Here is a 25,244-nt window from a genome sequence, read left to right as displayed (position 1 = left end):
GTGAGGTGTCATAAATTATCACAAACAAATGTTCAGCAGTATTATTCATTAGTGAGAAATCATCTACCTATACAATGAAAGCAACTACCATCATTTTCCGCTGTATCACCTGCTTACTCCCACTTTGGCAGGAGGTCCTACAGCTCAGGAGTTAGTGAACACTTGGAAACCTTGCACTTATTTGAAGTGTCCCTTGTCTATAGTTGTATAAATACATTTGTTAAAAGTGCTAAGAGCTGTATATAGTAAGAGCACTTCAAATAAACCAAGAAAGCATAGTGTCTTTTTATGAAGTATCTTTCAAAGTAATAAAACCTTTAACTTATTTTAAACTTGGGAAAAATCTTCATGGACCACCATCACTCAGAACTGTGCATGGAAGTTGACCCTCTTACTACATAATTCATTTGCTGATTATTTGGCTTCAAAAACTCAAACAACTTGAAACAAATATACAAAATGTACTATATCCAAACACATGAAGGGATGTATTGCTTTACCCGGAACAAGCAACCTCAGCAAAGCCAACAGCCGTTCCCCCGCAGAGCCGGGAGCCGCACCACGTTGCACAGCTGGCCGGGGCTGTATGACCCCCGGCACGTGGCTGAGAGCGGAGCTGGAATTGTGGCCACCGAGAGGGGCTCGGCAACGCGGGTCCCCTCCCTCCACACCCACAGGTGCAGACAGAAGTGTGGGGTTTATGTCCCATTATGTTCAGAAGTAATAACCAGAACTTCTCCCCTGTGCAAGAAGCCTTCAGAGCTGGTTACCCACCAGTATTTGCCAGCTCTTCCCCTCTAACTCCTGGCAACATCTGCTTGCCTGAAAACTGCAAAGGGGAAGAAAAACAACATCTCCAAATCCACAGACGGGCATCTTCAAAACTAGAAGGTTACCCTTCAGTTACACATGAAAGCAAACACTGCCCTTGGAGCAGAAGCTTTATCCTTATTTCTGACACAGAAGTCGGTTCTAGTTGAAGAAACATTTTCCTTCTTTCCCAAAATGCAGTTTACCAGAAATCAGGGTTGTCTGCTGGGACATGCTGTTTTGCACAACACTTTTACATTTACAGTTGTGCTATTCAATTAAGAAGAATGCCAACAAAAATATTAACTTACTCCCTTTGTCATGGACAAATACTTAAATATGAAACTTCTTATTAGTACTATATTAGATTTTTTTGTATATATAAAAAAAAAAAAACACTGCTAGGAAAAAAGTCTACCATAGAAAAATTAGAAATAAGTATATAGAAATCATACTGAGAAGACATTTTCACAAGCCTCCCAAGTTCTGAAGATCCCTATACATTTGCAATCCAATCCTACCTTAGAGGGTGTTGTTCTCTTCTCCGAAGTAACAAGCAATAGGACAACAGGAAAATACTCAAGTTGCACCAGAGGAGGTTTAGATTGGATATTAAGAAAAACTTCTTCACAGAAAGGGTTGTCAGGCATTAGAACAGGCTGCCCAGGGAAGTGGTGGAGACACCAGGCCTGGAGGTGTGCAAGAAGATGCATAGACGAGGTTCTTAGGGACATGACTTAGAGGTGGACTTTGCAGTGTTAGGTTAACGGTTGGAATTGATGATCTTAAAGGTCTTTTCCAATCTACACAATTCTATGATTCTGTGAAAAGAACAGGGCACCTGGCCATCCCTATGAACAGCTGCTCAAATACTATCCTCCAGTAAATACAAAATCAGATTTAATTTCCTGATCTGCCTCAAATTTAAGAAGGTTCTACATAACACAGAGCCATCTGCATGAGCTACTGTGTGAACCTTTGTGTGAAAAGCAGATTTTTCTAACAGTATTACAATGATTTGTAACTTATCCAAACTATGCATATGTCAAACTTAAAATATGATATCACACATTTGTTAAACACTGACATTCGCAACAGAAGAAAGTGAAGCTACACTCAGTGTAGCTGTGACAATGTAAATCACAACACTCTATGCAAACTACGTAATCTTAGTAAGCCAACTCCCTCCTTTTAAACTTTCTCACCAAGTCAAAAAGGAGGAAACATCCAGAGACCCTCAACAACCACTCCAGAAGCCCTGTGACACAGACGCCTCCGAGCTGCACAACCATCCACTGGCACCTCATCTTCCACTTAAAAAACTAGGTACTCCCCTGGACAAAAATGGACTCAATGCACATTTTAAAGTAAGATAAAAGCATGAAGATCAGTGGAAATTTATGCTGCGATTTTTTGGGCAACTCAGAGGAACACGAAGTACTGTCCCTGTAAACGCAGCAGCGAGCTACTCTGTGCAGCATGAAAACGATAAGTGCTTTTGCAACTTCCACTTGTAATCCAAGTTGCAGCAGGCCTTTATGCTACAGAAATATGGAGGAACAGCTAAAAGTTTCTTACTACTTCATGCTGCAAAAAGGCATTTGAGTCAAGATTCACTTTATTTCTACTGAAGTCAGTGGAGCTCCTTGACTAAATATTGAAGGCTTTTCAAAAAGTGGCACTTTAACAAGTGTAAGTAATACAATGTCTGAAGTAGTTATTGACCAAGGCATGTTCCTGTGTTCCTCTTGTCTCCTCTTTTTTAGTTCTTGGGGTTTCATTCCTTGCTATCGCTGCATCTCAGTTTGATTCACAAAAAAAATTTCATTCTCTCACAATTGAACTTGTATTATTTCCATAACGTGTCATTAACTGATCTTAATATGAAATGCTTGACCACAGTCTTATGACTTTTCAGAGGTGCAATGTCTTACTCAGCCAGCACATTTACAGCTTTATCTACATAGTCCAGTTGCTGTGTCATTTTTTTCTACAGCTATTACTTTTTCTTCATCACACGTGAGGAGGTCTGCTGTATTCACAACGCATGTCACTCTTCTGCTCAGATCACGCAGTAAAAGATCTTTCCAAACCTTCAAATTGGAAACACCACAAACTTTTGAAGACTGGGGACTTTTTTAGGGAAGTCAAGCTTTTAAACAATAGTTCTCAGAATTATTCTCTTTACAAGAATTCTGCTGTTCTTTTTCCCCTAGATGCACATACAGACCTGTGGAAGACACCAGGAGTTTTTCCGTGATCATAGTGCCTGCTTTAGATTGCTCTCTGACAGTTTTTCATGTTTTAGTCTACTCAATGGCAAAAAACAATACTCAAACCTACTTCATGGCTAAACAACCACAATCTACCAACTTCACCGAAGCAGAGAAATTCTAAGTAACTACTATCCATAGTCATTTAGAAAGAGGTTCTGGAGGTCTGTTGCATGGAATTACACTATCCCAGCATTTTCTGTGAAAGTATTACGTTTGCATTACATTTACCACAAAATTTTAGTTAAGTTGTAGCTTTATTAAAAGCATTTCATTTCCATGTGCTTCAAAGACAACTTTTGAGTGAGCAAAACTGCACAGTGCCAATGTAACTGAAAAATGCTGTCAGTAAATTACCAAATGTCTGATAGAAATGTTATTTAAGAGCACTTCAAAAACTTGAAGCAAACGAGGGTCTAGCCTGGCACCATCTCCTAAGGAGCCGCACATCACTGCAGAAACCGCTGGCGTTTTGGAACACCAACATCGACAGAGCGCCTGGGTGGCCACATGAAGTTGCAGCTTTACATTTGTAGTATTTATTTTCCATAATTTCTTGGAATGCAGTTCATAGTTTAACACAGATGTCTTCCCAATCTTTAAGTTTTCACTGTGTGGTGTCATTTCACCTCTTTAACAAGAGACAACTTTTGGCCAATTAAGCCTTTTATTAAAAAGGTTACGTAAATGAGAACATTAATATCACAATAACATTAATAATCCTTCCCTAACCTTACATTAACTATAACGCACCTAGGAGATTCATAAATAAAATCTATGCACTCTATCCTTCCACATTGCCTGCCTCCATGTCTCAACATCTCTAAATATCTGGCTTATACAAACCGAATTGTAACAGATATTGCAGACATTAACTATACAGAATGTATAGAGGTTATTTTAAAATCCTAATTTTAAAAAATAAAGTTAGTAAATTTGAAACTTCTGTCTAAACATATTATAGTCTATTAAAATCATTTAAACAGGATTGTGTTAAAGGTAAAATGAGAAAAAGCCTTCGGGTTGCACTAAGTGACTCTTGGACTACATGATGTAGTAGTTATTTGCTACATCTTTTAACAACGCCTGAAGGACTTCCACAAATAATAAATTTGAAATGATCAATCTTTGGCAGGGGTGCAGAGATGGAATTTTTTGTTAACAGTTTGTGCTTTTCTTTAAGACTGACCAATTCTGACAATTTGCATATAAAGTAACTATTATTATATGGCATCCTAACACATATGCAGTATCAAGGACAAGTCTAAAAGAACCTTTTGAAGCTTATTTCTTCCCATTTGGCCCAAATTGTATAAAACAGCCATCACATTGTTGACGCAATCGAGAAGCATTTGAATAAAAACTGCAGAGAAATCAGAAGCTCCAGTCTACGCTGGAGTAAAATGGGATGGGATGTGATGTCCACAGCAGTTCAGATGATGTCTCGATAACTTACTCCACCCGGCTCTCCTCAAAACAAACTTCAAAAGCTGGTTAACTTTATCATTTGCTTCCAAAGCAAATGTGTATGTTGCAGGCATCTAACAATGGGTAAATCAATTACAGCAACCCACAATAATTTTCAGAGCTGCAGATTAACCAGTCAAGCAGCATATGTTTGCATAGAGCAATGATCTATTCAAGGTCTGAGGATGAAGTGCCAGGACTGTCTAAACCAGTCTCCCCATCCCCTAATCAAAAATCTCCACCACTCCTTTGACTCAGCAGCGATGCCTTTCTCATCCTGAGCGAGCCAGTTTAGGGAGATGAACTGGACAGGTCTTTTCCAATTTTCATTTTTGGCCACTTAGCTCCTTATACGTGATCACTGCAGGGTGAGATAGTAAAATAATCAGTGGAGAGGCAGCAGAAAGAATAAAGCAACTGAGATAGACCAGTTAGATGCATGGCAAATTATTCCTGTGAAAACTTAGTTTTTTTCCAAACTTGGAAAAACTGGGGGTGAAGAGGGGGATGGTACAGGACACAGAAAAACACAAAACCCCCAAAACCAGAAAGAACTTCTTTCTTTTACTTTATCAATACAACTTCATTTGAAAAGAAGATGTATCAAGTCTTCGGAACTGATTGTTTCTGGTCATACTAATAAGTCTATTTAAGCACAAAAAATATTTTCATAACTCTAAGAAAAACATACTGAGCAGACTATCAATAGCTATTAGTTTATCCACAGAAAATGTTTTGCATTTTGTTGGGTTATGGTTCACATCCAAGCGCACAGAAAGATGTCTCAAGAGCTAAACACTCCCTACATATTTTAAAGAGTTATCTAGTAAGTTCATACTTTTTTTTTCCTTGTTTATCAGGAAATAAAAGGCAAAATGTCAAAATAGTGAATACTTACATAATCAAATATAAAACTGTTCAAATGGGAATAAAGTATCTTCTTTTGCTTAGGAAACTGAGCAGAAAATTTAGAGAGAAAGAAAAAGAGAAAGGTAATTTGTAAGAAAGTCATATTTATATACTGCCCAAGGGTCACATTCAGCTGTAAATTAACACACATAGCCATATCAACAAGTATATGCCTTGGGAAAAGATTAATCATAAACTGTTGTCATTTATATAATTCTATTTTAAATTAATCCATCCTCCATAGAGAAATGGTAGCATCGTTTCACCTCTACAAATAGCTTTTCTTTCTCAATTCTTTTTAAGACAATGGTCATGGCTCCTCTCAAAAGTGTTTGGAATTATATTAAGTAGTTCGAAAGAATGTTTACCCTGAGTTTCACGTATCTGCACTGCCAACTTGGAAACCTCTTCTGTCCCTCCCCTTCGAAAACCACCCTGAAAGCAACTGAACAACAGTTTTCCTCAATTTCCTAACCCCGTTCTGCAGACAAGCTATAGTTATTCACTTATCTTGGCTGGAGTACTGCCATCCAGTTTTACAGACATAAAGACTCCTGGAGCCTAGTCCTGCTGTACCAAACACTGCATTGTTGCTCCAGAGGCAGGCTACCCGGCTTGATACTTTGCCTTTTGGCTCCTGTGGTTGATTTAGACTTTGAGGATTGACCTTAGCACTGCACAAGAAACACCGTGTCCTTGAACTGCACCTTAAAGTATCAAGACATGGGTGAAACTCCCACTTGAAGATCCTGGTCTATAATTACATCACTCTTCAGCAAAGAGGCTTTCTACAACAGAGTTGAGTTTTATCATCTCCATCTAGAAGCCTAAGCTTTTCAAAGACTGCTTCAAAAACAGGGAATGAAATTCCACACAAACTAAGGATCACAGAAAAGCTCACCAACCTCTGCAGTGGAAGGTGTATGGCCTAGTCAGATGCCGCTTATTTGCTACAAGATTTGTCTCCAAATGTCACAGGCGAGGAAATCAGCATAACAGCTTATGGAACAGCAAAGCCAAAGACAAAGAGCCTGCTGGAGCTCTGAGGGTAGCCAGCCCCACAAACCTGAGACAAACTGCAGTTTTCTTCACTTATGTCAAGCTCATTTTTCAAATGCACTTCATAACACTGAAGTGTGTTCCTTCAAAAACATTTGAAGTTTGTTGCAGAAAGTTTCTCCTGCATACAATGAGGAGGTTAGCAGCTACCACAATTACTTATAAAATAGATGGTTAGGGAATACAGTGATTTATCTCAAAATTTTAAAATATATTTATTCTTTAAAGATGGCCTGTGTGCGTGTGGAGAGCACGGGGTAAAAAAAGAGGTAACAGCTGGTTATTGCTTGACAGTTTGGGTTGAAACTGCTTTTCAAGGACCAGCATAATAAAGGTAGCACAACTCACATTAAGATGAGCAAAATATATAGAAAACTGAAGTAATTTTCACTAAATGCTTGGCAAAATGTGATGAACAGGACAGAACACCTGTCTGCCAATATTGCCTGATTAAACTTGCTGAAAAGCCCAAAAGAAAGAAAATGTAGGTAATGTATTTCCTCACTAAAAATATTGAAAAAATAATTTTATTATTATTTCCAGCGTTCCATATTTATTTCTGTCAAAGCAGATTAATAACTCAGAAAATAAACAATTACTTAAATAATCATAGGGGATATGAAGAGTAACACAGTTTTATAACTACTTGAGTTACACGTGGGAAACAAATCTCTGGCAAAAATTCCTATTCAGCACTATAAAGAAATATTAAATTCCAGGTACACATACATATATACATAACCAGATATGCTGTTATCTCCCACCAAGGATCTCAAAGAAAAATCAGGCAGTACCATGGAAAACATCAAACGTCTTTAACATACATCCCCTTCAGAAAAACAAAAGTTATATCAACCTGTTCATACATAAAGATGCGAGAAGTCAGTAATTTTAATTCTGTGATTTTCATCACAGTGACAGTTATTCCAGTTATACTCCAGTTCAAGTTTCACACCAATATTCTAGCAACAAAACAAAACATCTGGAGTCTGGGGAAAAAAAAAGATCACTGGGCCCAGGATGTCTGCCTTTCCTCTTCCTCCAATTATTTCTGCATACGACACACAACACTCACTCCAAAACCACAATGAAATACCTGAGAAAAAGAGTTGGTATTGCACAGAAATAAGTTGAATGTATTACCAAATTACTCAGTGTATTACTAAATTTCACATAAAGTAAACTGTTTTGCTTCAAAGCAGTAATGACTAAGCTCACAGCACTACATGCTAACAAAACACACATTCAAATGATAGGTCTAAAATGTCAGGAATCCATTTAAACAAAACATATTTTTATTAGGAAACAGACTTCATTTGTTAGTCTCAGCTGAAATGGCTCCACGTTGCTCTAAGATGAGAAGAAAGATTAAAATGAAGTGGGTACAACAAATATCTTACATATAAAAGAGATGTCCAAAAAAAAAATTACACAGTCCCTGGCGACAATCACCAAATCCACAGTCTTTTGGACTAAAAGAGCTTCATGTCTAATTCAGGGCCCACAAGCAGTCCTACCCACTTAATTGCATCTATTAAATGTTTTAAGCTAAACATGCATGTAAGTGCTTGTGGAACTCCACCCTAATAATACTTCTGAAAAACTCCCTCCCCCCCAAAGTGCCTTTCAAAAAACACTGAGGAATCCATCTCCCTAGGATCCATTTCACTTTCATGATTTGTTAAATAATAATAATAAAAAACCAACAACTAATCCAGCTGTTTAATCTCTTCATCTTGGGGAAAGGAATATATAATAAAAACAAGAAATGAGAGAACACACACCCAACTTCACTGTGACAGAGCAATTTGTTTCACCTTTTTTTATAAACGGACATTAAATTGATAAGTTTGGGAAATCCACAGTATAACAATACAGATTTTGGATTTGCTGTATTTGATTTTCCACGTTAGGAGTGTCAAAAAAGGAACCTTTATGAAAATAAGTGATTAATATCATCCCCTTGGATACATACTTCTCTGAAAGAAAATTCCCTTCAGCACGTCTGACCAGGAGATCCAGTATCTACAGAAAGTGATCCTGTCACTGTTCCTGCACTTTAATGGTGAAAAAAAACCCAAATCTGTACCACCCTCAATCTCTTTTGTTACCAAAACAGGTCTCTGAATTGCTCAATATGAAGGGAACAAATTGAACACAAAACTGACTATAGTGACACTGCAAGTGTCTATTCCCTCCATAAATCATACTTGACACAGTTTTGTAAGATTTTCAGCCGGATAATCAAGAATACCAATTCCAGTCGTAACTCCAGTAAACTATTGACCTATGCCTTCACATGAACCTCATGAACAAGGCCAAGTGCAAGATCCTGCACCTGGGTCGGGGCAACCCTTGGTATCAATAGAGGCTGGGGAATGAAGGGATGGAGAGCAGCCCTGCAGAGGACTTTGAGTACTGGCAGATGAAAGACTGGACATGAGCTGGCCATGTGTTCTGGCAGCTCAGAAGGCCAATTGTATCCCGGGCTGCATCACAAGGAGCGTGGCCAGCAGGTGATTCTGCCCCTCTGCTCCACTCTGGTGAGACCCCACCTGGAGTCCTGTGTCCAGCTCTGGAGCCCTCAGTGCAGGACAGACATGGATCTGTTGGAGAGGGGCCAGAGGAGGCCATAAAAATGATCAGAGGACTGGAACAGCTCTGCTGTGAGGACAGGCTGAGAGAGTTGGGGTTGTTCAGCCTGGAGAAGAGAAGGCTCCAGGGAGACCTTATTGTGGCTTTTCAATACCTAAAGAGGATCTATAAGAAAGACAGAGAGAGACTTCTCACCAGCATCTGTAGTGACAGGACAAGGGGCAACACTTTCAAACGAAAAGAGGGTAGATTTAGTTTGGCCATAAGAAAAAAATTTTAAAGCAAGGGTGGTGAGGCACTGGCACAGGCTGCCCAGAGGAGCTATGGATGTCCCATCGTTGGAAGTGTTCCAGGCCAGCTTGGACGGGGCTTTGAGTAACCTGGTCTAGTGGAAAATGTCCTTGCCTATAGCCAGGGAGTTGGACAACGTGACTTTAAAGGTCTCTTCCAACACAAACCACTCTGCGATTCTGAAAGACTTCTGTCACCAGCACTGAATCAATAATCAGCTATTTCCTTTAGAATCTGCAAATGGTATCGACCACTAAAAATGCTTTTTTCTTTTACCACCTGTAAAACTAAAGCTTTATGTTCTGTGGAACCTTCAGAATAATTTTACCTGCAATAAACATATCCAGCTCCCCATCAACAACCAAGAAGTAACCCCTTTTTTTCTTTAAATTTAAACAATCTTGATTCAATGGAACGTTACTGATGTAGTAGAAGATGTTGCGCTTGTGTAAGAATATGAAATTGGAAAACGTTGCATAAGCTTAAAGTCAAATTAGTATTTGTATAATTTAATTCAGTCGGGTATCAAAGCAGGCTGCACTATCAGTCTGCTTTGTGCCAGTGTAACATAACATGCATATTATAGATGGAGCAATAGCAACATGGCACTAAGAACAATTTCCAAATAAGCACTGGCAGCTAAGACCTCAAATTAGTCATTTTGGCATTTCGTATGCTGATGGATTCCACTATTTTCATCTATTTGCAGAAGAAAATATGAGCTAGTATTCATCTTTAAAACAAGCTTGTTTGTTTAGACACAGTCCTGTCATTTCCTAAAACAGAGAGAAAAAAACAACATATTAAAGCAACTGACTACAATACAAAAAATAGGTTTAAGTTACCTCAATTCAAAGGTAGACAAGTACTAATAGGAACTGGTCTTTCGCAAGTTTATTTAAAAAAATAAAAATCCAGCTTTTGCAATTTTCTGCGTGCACAGGCTAGTGAGATGGTGTGCTATTGCCCCATTACTTTCTAATATAGGCCTGAATGTGATGGCAGAACTTATTTCACTCTTTCATTCTAATCCTATTTTCTTCTAAGTTTATATTAGTATATTCTAGCTGAATTGAAGTTCTCTGCAATTTTGAACATAGCTACGGTATCTTGCACAGCAGCACACAGAGCTTTGTTCTTGTCCCCAAGCTCCCTTCAAAATTTCATTACCAACATTGTGGTAGGACACACAGATGATGACCTGCATACAAAAAAAGTAAGTGGCATATTTTAATTAATAAGCACACCATTAATTTGAAACCTAGATCTTTGAGGAAAGGAGCTACACTGAAATGCCATAGTGGTAGTTACCATTGCGTTCTGCAAATCTGCCAGGATTAACTGAGAAAATTATTCAAGTTAGTCTTAATCCAGAGCAGTTACTCAAGTCAATTCACAACACACCAGCACAAACATTTGTGTCACCATCAAGGTGGTGCCCCATGGGGGCAGGTGGAGCTACTTCTTTAACTGATAGTGAAACTATTTGTGGAACTCTGTTAGCCATTTGTTTTTAAATGGATCCATATAACTAAGGGAGACAGACACAGGTTAAAAAGTTTCTGAGATCACGCAGGTTCAGTTTCTCATACTGAAAAACTTCTGTCTTCTTCAGATTTCTTAACATTTATTGTTCTAATATTAAAAGCTGCTTGGTATCTCCCTCCAACAGTGTATGATTTTATCAGTTCAGTTACAAACTCTTGGAAGATAAATATATTTTTGTTAAATATAAAAAAACTTGAATCTGACTACCCTCAGTGACTGAAGCCCTTAAATTAATACAAAATTAAACATACTTAAAAAAAAAAAAAAATAGACTATTAAAGAATAGCCCAGAAAATCTTATTTCAATTATCAAGACCATCATGTCGATTCTTCTTCTGAACAGGCTACTTCTAAGGCAGAAAAGCCAAGATGGGTCCATTAATAATAATTTCTGTACATACAAGCCCCTAGGAATGCATGTCTATCCTCTGCTGTGCCCACCTTTTTAAAAACAGAAGGGTCACCTTCTTTGTTGCACCTTCCTTTAGAGCACTACAGACCACCTGAAAACAGCTGGGTAGTCTCCATTACTGCTGTATTTACCCCCATGTTGCAGACCAGAGTTGTCTACACAAGGACCACACACACCTATTTAGTAAATTCCTGTCTGCAAAAATCTCTTCTCCTTCTCCAAGCCATTCAGAAACAGATACTGCATCCTACAGCATTTTAAGGTTTCCGTAATCCCCTGAATACTCACAGATCTTAAATGGATGACGACAGAGCTTATCTGAAAAGACAAAAAGACATTCTAGAGTCTTTGTCTACAGCTGATAGAGATCTTCACAAAGAAACCCACATCCCCAGGAACTTTGGTCTCAATCTGACAATTCAGTACCTTGTCTCTTCAGAACTGTAGGACTATTTCACAGTCTTTTCAAGATAAAGCTCTTACAAGGAAGGATTCCTAGGAACCGTAAAACTTAAACCAGGTATACAAATTTTCTTCCAATAGATAACAGCTTTGCAAGGCAGTGGTATTACCTTCATACATTTGGGCAATGAAATGTTGCCTTAATCACCATGTCATTTAATAGCAGCCATGCAGCCCTGCCTTTAGTGAGACAGTTCAATTACAATTCTATCAGTATTTGCTTACATAGTGATATTAAAAAGGTCAGCTGAGATGGTGGCAGCTAAAAAAACCTTTAAAATGAAACAATATTTTTCATTTTATTTAGTTCATGTTTATTCCAACACGGTCAGTTTCCCCTTTCTGTGAAATTTTTCTTTGGAATGTAAAGAATAAAAAACCCCGTGATTGTGAAACAAAGATATGGCAAGAAAATCAGGGCTAAGTGAATGTCCTAAGTTACTTGGGAAAACAAAGCAAAACAGAATTCAAGTTGGTCATGTTTTCATAAGTGGAAAACAGTTTTCCCATAGATAATAACTTGATATTTCCTAAAATTTCCTTAAGCTTTGTCAACAAGTGATTCTGACAGGCAAACACTATCTTGCCTTTCCATTAGACCTGAGCAGAGCAATTCCCGCAAGAACCATCTGAATCAGTTGCTTCCTCAAGGAACGAGACTTTTCACATTTGAAGGAAAAACTGTACATTGAGATCACTACAGGCTGACGAGGTGTATGCACTCTGCTAAATGTAGTGGGGGAGAAGAAAATTTACATGTCTCTTACAAGAGTATTGTGACACACATCCTGGATGTATATGCACAAATCCAAAGGACAGGGCCATGAGCTGACTAGGAACAGGACAGCCACACAGTGTGGCACTGCCCTGCAGCAAGCAGAGACTATTGCTGGCTGTCTACTAAAGCAGCATTTAAATCTGGGGAAACAAAGGCCTTACCTCAACAAAAAACAGTTTGTCAGCTTTGCCATACATCATTTAGGTAAGAGCATGACCCTAACGTTTCAGGCCATTCCAGACAAAGCTGTGTCCCTAACTGAGTCAGATTTCTTGTCATTCCTTACTACCCCGCACGGAAAACGTGCATATAACTAGTCCAAGGGAGTTCAAATGTATACAAAAAAAATTTATTATGGAACGGGGCTACATCCATTTACTCACAGAACAGCATTTTCTGAAAGTGAACAGAGGAATAAGACCAGATAATCAGAGTTGCATTATTTTAGATTAAAAGATCTCCTGCTGCTACTTTACTGTCTCTTGTTCTACTGAATTACCATTTCACCACAACATTTCTTAGCCTGTTCTGTCACACTGTGTCTAATGTAGTAATTAAGTCAAACCCAGCAGCATAATCGGCAATTTACACTTAAAATGAACCTTGACAGTGCTCAGGGTGAATGATGGTTCCCAAGGCCACATCTGTAGCAGATGGGACAAAACAGCAGCACCTGAGCCCAAATGTGAGACCTCCCTGCCCCACGTTGGAACTGCAGCTTGGGAAGCAGACAACCGCAGAGCAGCAATCTAACGCTGGGGATGGGGCAAGACCACGGCAGGACGCTGACGCTGCCTGCTACACTGCTGGAGGTGCAAACTATAACAATATTTTGCCCTCAACTATTTTGCACGCAACCAAACACAAAGGAAAAAAAAAAAAAATGTTCTGATCCTCTCGTGATCTGCAGGTACTTTCAACATCAGTGACCCTATGATACTAAGAGCATCCAGCATGTTTGTTTCTCCCCCCGCCCTGTTCCTTTCCATTTGAGAGGACAGCTAACCCAATAGTGGTAAGATATCATACATCAGAAAATAAATCAACACATGATGGTAGTAAAAACAATACAAATTCCACAATTCAGAGAACTATTTGGCATATAAAACCAAGAGCAATTCCTATGTCAGTCCAATCACATGGTAGCCTCTTGGGATATTTATGCTCTAGAAATTAAGTTTCAAATCAAAATACAACTAACAAGTTTCACCTTGGAATAAAATCTGTGTAAGACTTCTCTTCAATCCTGCTTTCTACATGCCACAAAAACACAAAACAGCTTACACATAATGCCTTTTCTCTCACCCACCCTGTTCAGCATCCACTTGATGTAATGTTGATTAACAGAAATAACTTTCATTGTACATTGCTTGGTTTTGATTTAATAAAAAAGGACTTAGATTGCAAGCATATTCAAACTTCACCAATTTACACCTAAGTCTGAAAGACACATTTTGCATCTTCCCTCATAAATTTAGACAGTGTAATTTCAAAAAATGAATACTGTATTACCAAACACAAGGAATACAGTCTACCCAATACAGACCCTACTGTATGGAAAACTTAAAATAAACTACAGTTAATATCAATATTGCCCATGGCTTTGATTCAGTGCAATAGAGTCATCTGAAATGTATCTAGGAGGGGTTTTTACTTTACAGAATTGGTTTTAAAGGTATGTTTTCCATTTTTAATATGGCAAATTTTGACAAAGATGTTTTCACAGGTACAAAGGGTACCACGTTGGGACTTCTGGTACTTAAGAAACACTGCAGGACATACATGAAAAAAAAATACTGGTATTTCTTCTCAAAAACTGACAAGCACTGAAATAGTTTATTTTGACACTTAAATTGCCTTTCTTCAGAGGCAGCCAACCATTAAAATAGATGAAGTGATTCACACCCCACAGTGCTACCATTTCAGGCTTCTACATGTAGAACCGTTCATCATACTATCCATATTTAGAGGTTTTCTTCATAACCTTAACAGAAATTGTTTTCAAAACAGAGAACTAGCTGGATGTCTACAACTAAAAAAATTTGTCAGCATAGTTTTTTTCAGGTGATGCAGCTTGTTTAGTATTACTTCAAGGTTAAAATATTCCCAAAACTGATAAATCAGTGTTTCTAGCGTTTCTACTACCTTATTTGCTGCCACATTCTCATTTTGCCACCAGCATTTTTACAGCCGGAGTTTTGCTGCTCCCCACCCTCACTGGTATAAACACCACCATTTCCAGAGTCAAGACCAGCACTTCAATTCTAAGGAGATGGACAGTGGGGAAACCCATAAGGATTAAGGAACAGAAATGTAAAAAAATAAAAAGAAGCACATTTCATCTAACTGAAGTAATTTATTGATAATAATACTGAACAGTGAACTTGTCAGCAAATAAAAAACAGGACTTAACAAAACTTAACAATCTAGTAATAGGAATATTTTTTTTATCTTGAAAATGCAGTTATTTTCAGCTTTCCCCACCTCATCTATAGTTTAGCTCAGGTGTTTATAATGCCAGCATGGACGCAATTCTTAAGTTTAGCAAAATTTCTAACTACTTTGTACTCATAGAGAAAAATTTAAACATAGAATAATGTTTAAATTAATAGCAGTAGCTGAAATACAATACAGTACCTCCTTGCCACGTGAATAATTCAAGTAGTTGTTTCCAGTCACTTTTCAAATACAACAATAAAAAAAAAGGGAGGGGAGGTACGGGGGAGGTATTTCACAATCCAGGCTTATACACCCTAAAGTGGTCATTAAATTGAATAGGCCAAAAAATAAAAATTATGGCTTAATGCCTGAGTGGGCTGTCTTTTACTGTTGCAGGAAGAGGTCCTGAAATGTTCACTAACAGAAACAGATAGTCCATGCATACAGATGGCATTACAAAGGTTTTCATTATTCACTAAACCAACAGCTTCCAACACAATATTATTTCCAGCTCTTCTCCATTTTCTTGCACTAGTAGAGGCAATCATTCTGTTCCTGAGGCAAGAGACTTCATAGTTATTCCATCACAGAAGTTAAAAAATTCCACAGAAAAAAGCATTCAGAAGTCAAGCCAGGTTATAAAATTGTGTAAGAAGGGACAGAAACTATACTAAGTAACCCCATAACATCTTATATCTACTTAGTACACCTTGTTCTAAACGACTTTAGCGGCACATACTAGAAGACTACCACAAGATACACTCCCCTGTAAATCAGACAGTGCTAAAAGTCTTTTACAAATAAAAACCTGTGTCCCACACATGCAACAAACGACAAGGTTGTCTCTCTAATCTTGCACTCAACATAATCAGTGCTGAACTGAAAATGGAGACCAGAACAAACCAGTTTCAGAAACCACAGGGAAAACCAGTTTAAAACTAGTTTCTGTATGAAACAGAACATTTTCACAGCATAAGCAAGCCAAATGATTGTATATCCCTCGATCAAAGTCTCTGCTGTTATAGTTTTTAGAGCATAATCTCTTTGAAGATACATAGGTACACACTACAGCGAATTTATCGATGAAGCACTCTTCAACTTGAAAAGAAAAGCACAAAGGATTAACCTGTACTGCAGCAACAAACACAAATAGACTAAGTCTTCCAAAATCACAGCTCATTCATAAAAAGTAATTTCCAAGAAACACCCAAAGGTATTTCTCTATATCTACACCATACTAGGGTAAATCAACACTGTTGAGAGAGAAGTGTTTCATATTTAATCAACAACTAAGCTACAGACTTTGGACAAGTACCTGTAACAGCAGTGACAGACACAAAGAACACTGATGCGTTACAGCCTTTAAACAGTAATCAAGACTTCAGTTAAACTTCAAATATCATTTGGAAAAAAGTGTGGAACTTCAGTAATTTTTCCTTCTAGTTACTTATTTGGTAATAGTAACAGTCAGTATTACTTGTTATGAGACTAAAAAAAAAAAAGAAAAAAAAAAAAGTATATTTGGTAAAGATTAGTTTTTCTTCCTTCATCACAGTTCAAACCTTCTTTCATGTCTGTATGTGAACTCCTCTTCATTTCCTCCTGAAGAAAAGTATAAAAAAATTCTTGTGTTTGGATGACTCACCCAAACTTTATCCTGCTTTATACAGGATCCTGTTATTCTGCACTTTAAATACAGACTAATAAAATCAGTACCCATGATTTAGAACAGCCACGAGGCAATAAAGCAACCACTCAGTTATCTGAATCCTCCAGGTTCAGAATTAAACAGTTCAACATAAATTTTGCTTGTGATACTCTTTTTTACATCACATAAGTCAATTCTAAATATGGAATTCTTCGGTAGAGATTTGCTTGTTTTGCTTCATCATCTCAATTTCATACAGTAGGAAACAAAGAAAGATTTGATAACACGCAGTGCGAGCACTAGATTAGGGTTCAGACCCTCCTGCACACCATCCTTTTTATTTACCCCTCCGCCTGTACCCTCTGAACAACACTGTCCTACTAACAAAAATGAACAATGACATGACTATGGTATTAAGGCAGCAATGCTGCGCACTAACATCAAAACCCAGTTGCCTCCATCTGGGCAGAGAGAAAACAAAAATACGATTGGTGACCATTTTCAAAAGATTTGACTTAGGTAAGATATTCAACACAAAATAAAATTAAGATAGGCATAATGAAAAACCACTCGTATGTGGCACCCAGATTGTTTTCATTCTCATGTCTACCATCTTCCAGATCCTACAACAACTAAAGCAGAGATTGAACAGGAGGGGAGTTTCACAAGCCAATGGAGAAATTCGCATCCATCCCTTCATGTGAAACAAAACTACGGAACTCCACATTTCATAGAAAAAAAAAAAGACTCTTCTCTCAATAGCTGTAACCATAGCAGATAAACACAGGAAAAAAAAAAAAGAAAAAAAAAAGCTAAGTCCACACCATATAAGCAGCTATTACTGATTGAGACTATCCAACCTAGTAAATTTTGGACAAAATTCACATCATCACAATCTCCCAAATATAGAGAGCCTCTGCACATTAGAGAATGGCCAAATCCTTGTTTGAAGCATAACAGCTTTAAACTTTGTTAGCAGGTAATTAATACAATGTTCCAAAATAAGGATGGAAGTGACACTTTCCCTGCACTGCAGCAGCTCAAATGTCGCTGGCTGTAAAGACGCACGGCTGCTGGCAACACGGGGAATGTTCTGACATTTCACTGCTAGAGCACCAACAGCTTCACGTACAGTAGGTACGGCTTTGGAACCAAGCATTACATTCAACATTCTGTTTACATAGCGAAAGACTCATTAAAATAAGTTTATTACTAGCAAAGGCTGCCAATATAAACATAGTATTCTCATTCTTAACCAATGGGATGTACTGAGAAAAAAAGTATTTTAAATAAATGTGTTATCAGAAACATTTGGTGCTTTTCAGTATAACAGTTTAGAACAACTCTGGACACAATACAGCATCCTCCCACCCCCCCAAAAAAACCCATCCTTATGGGTTATTAAAGCGCACACACACACGTATACTTTTTTATATGTATTCTTTCATTGTGTAAAACTCTACTACCAAGTTTCTATCACTTTCATCCTTAAAATCCAAGGTCAGTTCCTCTGTGGCAGTGACACAATTCCAGTCATATTTCATAGATCAAACACTGGCAAAAAGTCATCAACCGATAGCTGCAGGGATTGGTTACTGTGGAAGCAGGGTTGTTGGTTTTTGTTAAATTAGTCAGCTTTTGTTATAGATTGCATTACTAGACAAATAGCCAAATGCTTTGGCATTGCTCTGCCATTAGTTGAAAACACACTTTTAAAAAACAGATTTTAATCAGCATTTGCACACATTCCCCAATGGACATAGACGCTACTAATACTTGGAAAAGTGAAGAGTTCCTGAATTTTTATTCCATCAGGTAAAAGGCAGAAGTGAACTCTGCTAATTTGATAGGATGGCTGTTTTCTTTTCCCCACCCCACCTTAAACTGTTACAGAGACTGAACAACTAAAGGATGCTAATGACTGCAATCTGATCAATACAGGTGAAATATTGGGAGTAAACATTCCTCTTGTGAACGCACACATAAAATCTGCTTGCATCTCCTGTGTGGCAGTGAAAGTACTGAAGCTGAGCAAACTGGCTTTTTTCTTCTCTTACGCTAAAAGTGAAATTATTTAATCCTAGCATGGAATAAAACAGAATATAAGAACACGTAAAATTGTCAGAAAACAGAACTCTTCCAGTTAACTATATTGCTATATATAAATCCATCACACAGGAACAATGAACAAAAGACAATTCTGTGGCTTTAAAGCTCATCTTTTTCAACCCTGCAGTAGATGTTCTGAAATTACAGATCAAAAATAGAAAATTTATAGAAAGAGAGAGAACCTCAGAAATAACAGCACAAGAACTACAACAAAAAGGAAAAAAAATATTACTTCAAAAACAGAGAATCATTTGGCCTTTCAACTACTTACTGGACAATGAATTTCAGATCACATCATATTAACAGCTACATTTTCAGCCCTTCCCTGTGCTTGCTGGCCCAAATTAACACAACAGACTGTTCTTACTGAATCGAAATGATGTGGCAATATATTTAGGAAAATGAGACAATTTTCATATTAAATACGATACACTCTGAAAGCTCATAAGGTCAAAATCCTGCAAAGGAATATATGTGTGTCAGTCATGAAATACCTCGAGACCCTGTATTAACAGAGCTCAGCCTAGTGATCTGCTAAATTAGCACTCTTGGTATAAAATTGGTTACCTATCCAGTTTGATGAAATTTCTATGGACAGGTGCACCTATTGAAACAATCAGAGTCACAGCTGCATCTGCAATGCACTTTTCATTAGGAATAAAATTCTAGGGTCTTAATGGCAAGGATCAACTTAGATGAACATCTGTTCACATTCAAACAAATAGAGTTCACCTGTCAGCCCTATTTTAACAAAGAAATAAACAGCAACTTGGTTCATGTTTTATTTTTTTTTTAAGTTTTAAGGCACGTATATTCCAGTACACTTAAGCACCCTCCTGCTGATCACTTCTTAGTCCACCATGGATGCATTCCCAGTACAGCCCAGCACTGCACTCACAATTCCACTGCTCACCACCTAATTAACAGTTTTAACAAGTCCTTTCAAAGGCTGACACAACCATAGCAGAGCAGGTAGAAGAAACTCAACACTTCACATCTCTAGTGTAATGTCAAGGTTTAACTCAACGCCAAAATCCTACGGCTTGCACTGTACAAGAGCAAGGGTAGACACCAGTTCCTTTCTCTAGACAAGTGCATTCGACTGCTGCTCCAGCAGAAGGAGCAGGCAGACAACTGCAGGGAGGAGGATGATAAGATTTATCAGAGCTGTTCATCACCACCATAAAACTCTAAAGCTGAGTTCAGCATGTGCTGAAGTGATACAATTACACATGGCAAGGAAGCAGAGGTCTGGATTAGTTTAACACAACCTACATTGACCTATCTGCTCTAGTTTTAGAACACATGAAGCGTTCAGCTAACACCTAACCAACACACCCTTAAATAAAGTGTATTTCATACTATATAAAAAGACTCCATTAATACAGTAGATAGACCATATATGCAAAAGAATACACAGATGTATGTGAGAACTGTTGAGCCTTTCTTAAATGTAGCTGTCAACTAGGAGCTATTCAGTAGGAATGTATTTATAGAAGGTTTTCTTATAGATCATCCAAGGTCAAATACCAGTTAGCGCTATCATCAATATGTACATGCAGTACACATAAAAATGTCACTTCATTAAATTAGCAGATGACACAAACTGGCAGAAGAGCAAACAATAAGAATGCAGTAGTTTCACGAGGTGATCTGCACAATCTGAAGGTAATACACAAAACAGGTTTTCATAACCACTAATGCAATATTACGTGACCAAAAAGACCAAGAGACAGTATCACAGAAAGCTGTGACAATAAAAAAGTTAGTTGTCTTAGTATAAGCAACCTAACACAGGCTTTCAACATGATACAATGAGATGAAGGAGCACTCTGTGGATGTCTGAAGTAGGCTGGAAAAAACACTTCCCCTTGTGGATGTCTTTGCTGAAACCTCTCCTGGAACAGCACATACAGCTCTAGTGTTCCCATTTCCACCTCTTTTAATCAGACCAAACACCAGAAGAAACCTTCGAGTGCAGGCAATATCTTTGAACCACACTAATGAGTAGAAAGTCTTTTGATATATGTATTTTTTTTTTTAATTAACAGGAAAATGAAAATTATAAACGTGCCACACATTTTAATTTACGTATTTTTTAAATTCTGCCTTCATAACTGACTACCAGGATAAACTAAATGGCAAGTTCTCCCTCTCTTAATGCCTCTGAAATGCAACGGCATCTCTTTTTCAAAGACAAATTTTAATCAAACACAAATGATTAGGCTCAACACTGGCATAAATAGACAAGTGTTAAGGCATACAATATAGCAAAAGTCACATTATAAAAATCTAATGCTCTCTCTTAAGCCCCCAAGGGAGATGGGAGGAAAATATTCAATCAATGTATTTGGCTTCACAGATTCTCCTGCTAAAGAAACAGATGGATGTGGTCAGCCATCCTGTGGTCAGGAAGGTAGACAAAGAAAAGTCTCTTCGTTTAGAGCCACTGAATAAATTATCTCCTGATAGGCAGTGGAGCTGGTATTTAGAGAAAGACAGCTTATTACCTCAGCTTTTCACATCTTTCAAATTTGCACCATGTGCTGTAGATTAACAGTTACTTTTTTGCTTTTTACAGCTTCCTAAAAATAAAGCATGCACACAAAATGCAGAATAGCAGCTGTTTATGACTTTTTACAGTGTAAGGATATGAATTCCATTTTGAATTCCATTCCACATTTTTAGTTTTGGTTATGTTATTTTTGGAGGATGAAATAGTGGCATTCCAGCTAGTCTTTTTAAGACATTTTCCCTGACTCTTAGTGTCTGTTGCTGTATTTCTACTTTTAACTGAAAACACTTATGATATTTTACACTCAGAGTGAGTTGTTTAGTAAACAAGTTAATTTTGCAATTTTGAATTTTGTTTTCATACTCAAACTGCCCAGCAGAATGCCAATACAAAATTAATGTTAAATAGCATAAAGCAACAATACCAAAGCCCAAAAGGAAAAGCTTTTACAGGAAATCCGTGGCAAATTTCCTAAACAAGAATAATAAATAAATAAACCTTAAGTTGTTCAATATTTCATACACAAACATGTAGAATACACAAGCTAGGAAATTTAATCAGCATTATATTTTACTTGCTGTTAATTTTTTAAATAATACTTACAGAGAGAGTGCAAAGAGCAAAGTGACGACCTTTACCATAAAAACATGCATTTACAATCCAGCTAACGCTCTCCCATGGTTTGCTAATTTGTCCATTGTATTACATGAAGTGGTCTACATTGTAAGCGTATAAAGCATTAAAAAAACCCAAAAAAAACTAGGCAGCCCAATTTTGCAACTAGAATTTTTCTTCAGAAACATAAACAGTTTTTAGCATATCTAATCTATGTCCAAGGCAGGAGAGGCAAAAGAATAAAAGAAACACACTGTTGAGTATAAAAGCAGGGAGTGTGAAAAAGTCTACTGGGGTTAAGTATTAACCTGATGCATTTTTCAGAATGACTGTACTATTTTTAACTGCTCTTTTTTGGCCACAGGTCAAAGTTTTCCTAACAAAATACCAAAGTGAAAATGCTGGGAGCGAAGCCCAGAGGCAGCTCTCTTTGCTTTGGCCTAGGCAAAAACTTATCTGAATCCAGTTAGATATGTAGCACCGTTTCCCACTCCCCTTCGTTGACTACTGTGACTGTCATTATGCCTCTGAATATCTATGAGAGGAGTAATACAGTACTAAAGCCTTGAGAAGAACATTTTTCAGATGCTATAGGAAATTCCTATATTCTCCACACAGCACAGGCATACATACTGTTCAGTCAGTTCCTGTGTTTTTGGCCAAACAGAACTGAGTCATTTGAAAGCAGAAAAAAAAAAAAGGACTCAGTGTAAGTGCCTTGAGCAACTCTTGGAAGGGCTGGGATTTTTTTTCCCCTATTTTCTGTTCCTCATAACTGGCACACATTGGAAATCTTGGGACAGACTAGAAATATAAGGTTTGAAGACTGTGAAGTTCAGTTAAAAATATATGTATATATATAATAATAGCCCTTTCCAGGATTTAGATGTTTTAAATGGGGAAATATAACTCCCTTCCCACTCCTTCCCGAGGGCACAGATTTCTTACTAAAGGAAATTATATTTCATACACTCACACAGAAAAATGGTATTTGAAACCGGAGACATACAAATCAATTTGCCCTAATGCAAAATAAACGTGACCCCACCGGACCCTCCCCCCCCCCCGTTCCATCTCTCCCTTAGGTGTGTCCTTTTCCTGAATTATTCCCAGATCGCAAAGCAAGCCCCAACTTTACCAGAGGATGGTTTTACGGGGGGCTGGGGGTGAGAGGATGGGCACTGGGTGCCTGGCAGCGAACACAAAGGCAGGTACTTTGGGAACGGACACGCTATGATTACGAAGCCCGAAAGTAAACGGTATAAACGATGCTGGGGCGGGGGGGGGGAAGGCGCTTTCCTCCCCAGGTCAGATCTTTCCAGAGGCGTTTCTCACTTTCCCTGAAGTGAGTTGTACCTGAAGAGAGAGCGCTGGCTCATGCCGTAGTCCCTCCACACACACAACCCCCCGCCAGAAACAGCCCCCGGGGGCGCGGGCCCCGCCACCCCGCCGAGCCCTCCCTCAGGTGCCCGGAGCCCCTCGCCGGCGACCCGGGCAGGGGCGTGTAGCGGCGCCCCCCACCCCCGGGGTAGGAGCCTTCGTCCTCCCCCAGGAAAGCTCCTCCAGTACGCGGGAGCCCTTTCCTTCCTTCCTTCCTTCCCCCTCCCGCCCGCCCCAGGCGAGGGCAGCGCTCCCTTTGTTACCCCGCCAAGCGCTTCCCCCCGCGGCGCGGCCCGGCCGGCCCCCTCACCAGCAGGCTCTCTACGTTGACCGGGGAGCGCGGGTCGCGGATCATGGACTCCAGCTTCCTCTGGCGGCCCTCGAGCATCCCCGCCGCCGACTCCAGCGCCTCCGCCGTGAGGGCAGCCGCCGACATCTTCACCGCCGGCTGCTGGCTCATCCTCCGGCCCGCCTAGCGGCGGCGGGAGACCGTCCCCGCTGCCGGGGAGGAGGGGACTGAGCGGGGTCGCCCGGCGGCCGGCTCGGGGCCTAGCGCGGCGGAGAGGCCGGGGGAAGGGCGGGGGCCGCGGCGGGCCGGGCCTGGCCAGCGAGGCGGGAGCAGAGGGCAGCGCGCCGCCGTTGGCCGCCTCGCGGCTGCCCGGGCATGAAGGGCGCGGGGAAGCTGCCGCTGCTCCGCCCGGGTGCGGGGAGAGAGGGAGGGGAGAGGTAAGAGGGAGGGAGCGCTTCCCGCCGTGCCCCCGCCTCTCCCCCTGCTCGGGGCGTCCCTCAGCGGCCGCCGGCTCACTGCCCGCTCCCCGCCGCCGGCCGGGCCATGGCACGGGCTGAGCGCCCGCTCCGAGAGCGGAGGGAGACGGGGAGGGGAGGGAAGAGGGGAGGGAAGGGGGGAGCGGCTGCTACGGAGTCGGACTCGGACCACGGCTCGCTCTCCTCCGCCTCGGCTGCCGCTCGGGCGGGAGCTGCGATCCCCACCGGCCTCGTCTCGCCGCTCCGCGCCGCTCACTCCATGGTGCGGCCGCCGCCCGCCCACGGCGCGTTGCTGCTGCCGCTGTGCCCGCCCCTGGCCCGGCCTCCTCCCTCGGCCCTGCGCCGCGGAGGCGGCCTCCCTTACCCACAAGGCTCCGCTGCGAGCGGCGACGCATAGCTGAGAGCTCACTCACTGCCTAACTATAACCCTGAGCTCAGCGACCCGCGGCCGGGAGGGGAGGCCCGGGGTCGGGGCTGCCCGGCCGCGCTCAGTCCACCGCCCTCCCGCAGTACCAAGGTCACCTCTCGCTCCGCCGGCCCCTGAGGCAGCCGCTGCGGAGGGGCCGGGCGTGGGCTCCGCGGCTGGAGAGCGAAGGTGCTGTGTGGCGGCTGGGTGGATTTTAGCTGAAACGCCATCCTACTTTGTGTAGTGTAAAACACACCAAAAAGCAAACACACCAAATAATAAACGTTTGAGAAAGCAGGTGCAAAGTGTTTCAGGTAGAGCGGCAGAGCTCAGGGCACACGGGAGAGGGAGGATGAGGAGCTGGAAGGTGCGGAGCTGTGGCAGGGCAGATGCAGACCTGGTCGTGCACCCTGAGGAGGATGAACCTCCACACCCTTGCTGGACACATCCTGCTTGGCGGGTGTTTCAAAGAGGACAGAATGTGTTCATCAGAGCAGGCCGCAGTGGGGAGAGTGCGAGATGGCTGGAGATGACAGTCCATGGGACCATGTGGTGAGGTTGTGGCCACACTGTGGTTCCAGCAGCCCGGAGGTGCGTGTGGCATCACTGGGCAGAGTGACAGAAGCCACAAAAGTACCATCTGCAGAGGTGGAGTGACCTCGGGAGGAAAGGTTAACGTTTTAGTTTTATTGTGTTGACTTCCAGTTGATAGCTGGATGTCAGTGAGCTGATGTCAGAAAAATGGGCCAATATTTTAACTTGA

General features: G+C 40.3%; 1 protein-coding gene across 4 annotated transcripts in view; it reads right to left on the bottom strand.

The window, feature by feature from the left end:
• The window catches only part of ROCK2 (Rho associated coiled-coil containing protein kinase 2), a 102,735-nt gene extending 78,360 nt beyond the window's left edge, over window positions 1–24,375 (bottom strand). The window contains exon 1 of one of the 4 annotated variants that reach the window (XM_065055907.1): window positions 23,621–24,375. In XM_065055907.1, the coding sequence (XP_064911979.1) occupies window positions 23,621–23,770 (150 nt within the window). In that variant the 5' untranslated portion in view covers window positions 23,771–24,375. The remainder of the gene's footprint in view (window positions 1–23,620) is intronic. The other 3 variants (XM_065055908.1, XM_065055909.1, XM_065055911.1) reach the window with 3 other exon arrangements.
• Window positions 24,376–25,244: the final 869 nt, after the last annotated feature.

This window comes from Columba livia, chromosome 3, assembly GCF_036013475.1.
Source record: "Columba livia isolate bColLiv1 breed racing homer chromosome 3, bColLiv1.pat.W.v2, whole genome shotgun sequence".
Lineage (NCBI taxonomy): Eukaryota > Metazoa > Chordata > Aves > Columbiformes > Columbidae > Columba > Columba livia.
This window is presented reverse-complemented; position numbering and strand designations above follow the sequence as displayed.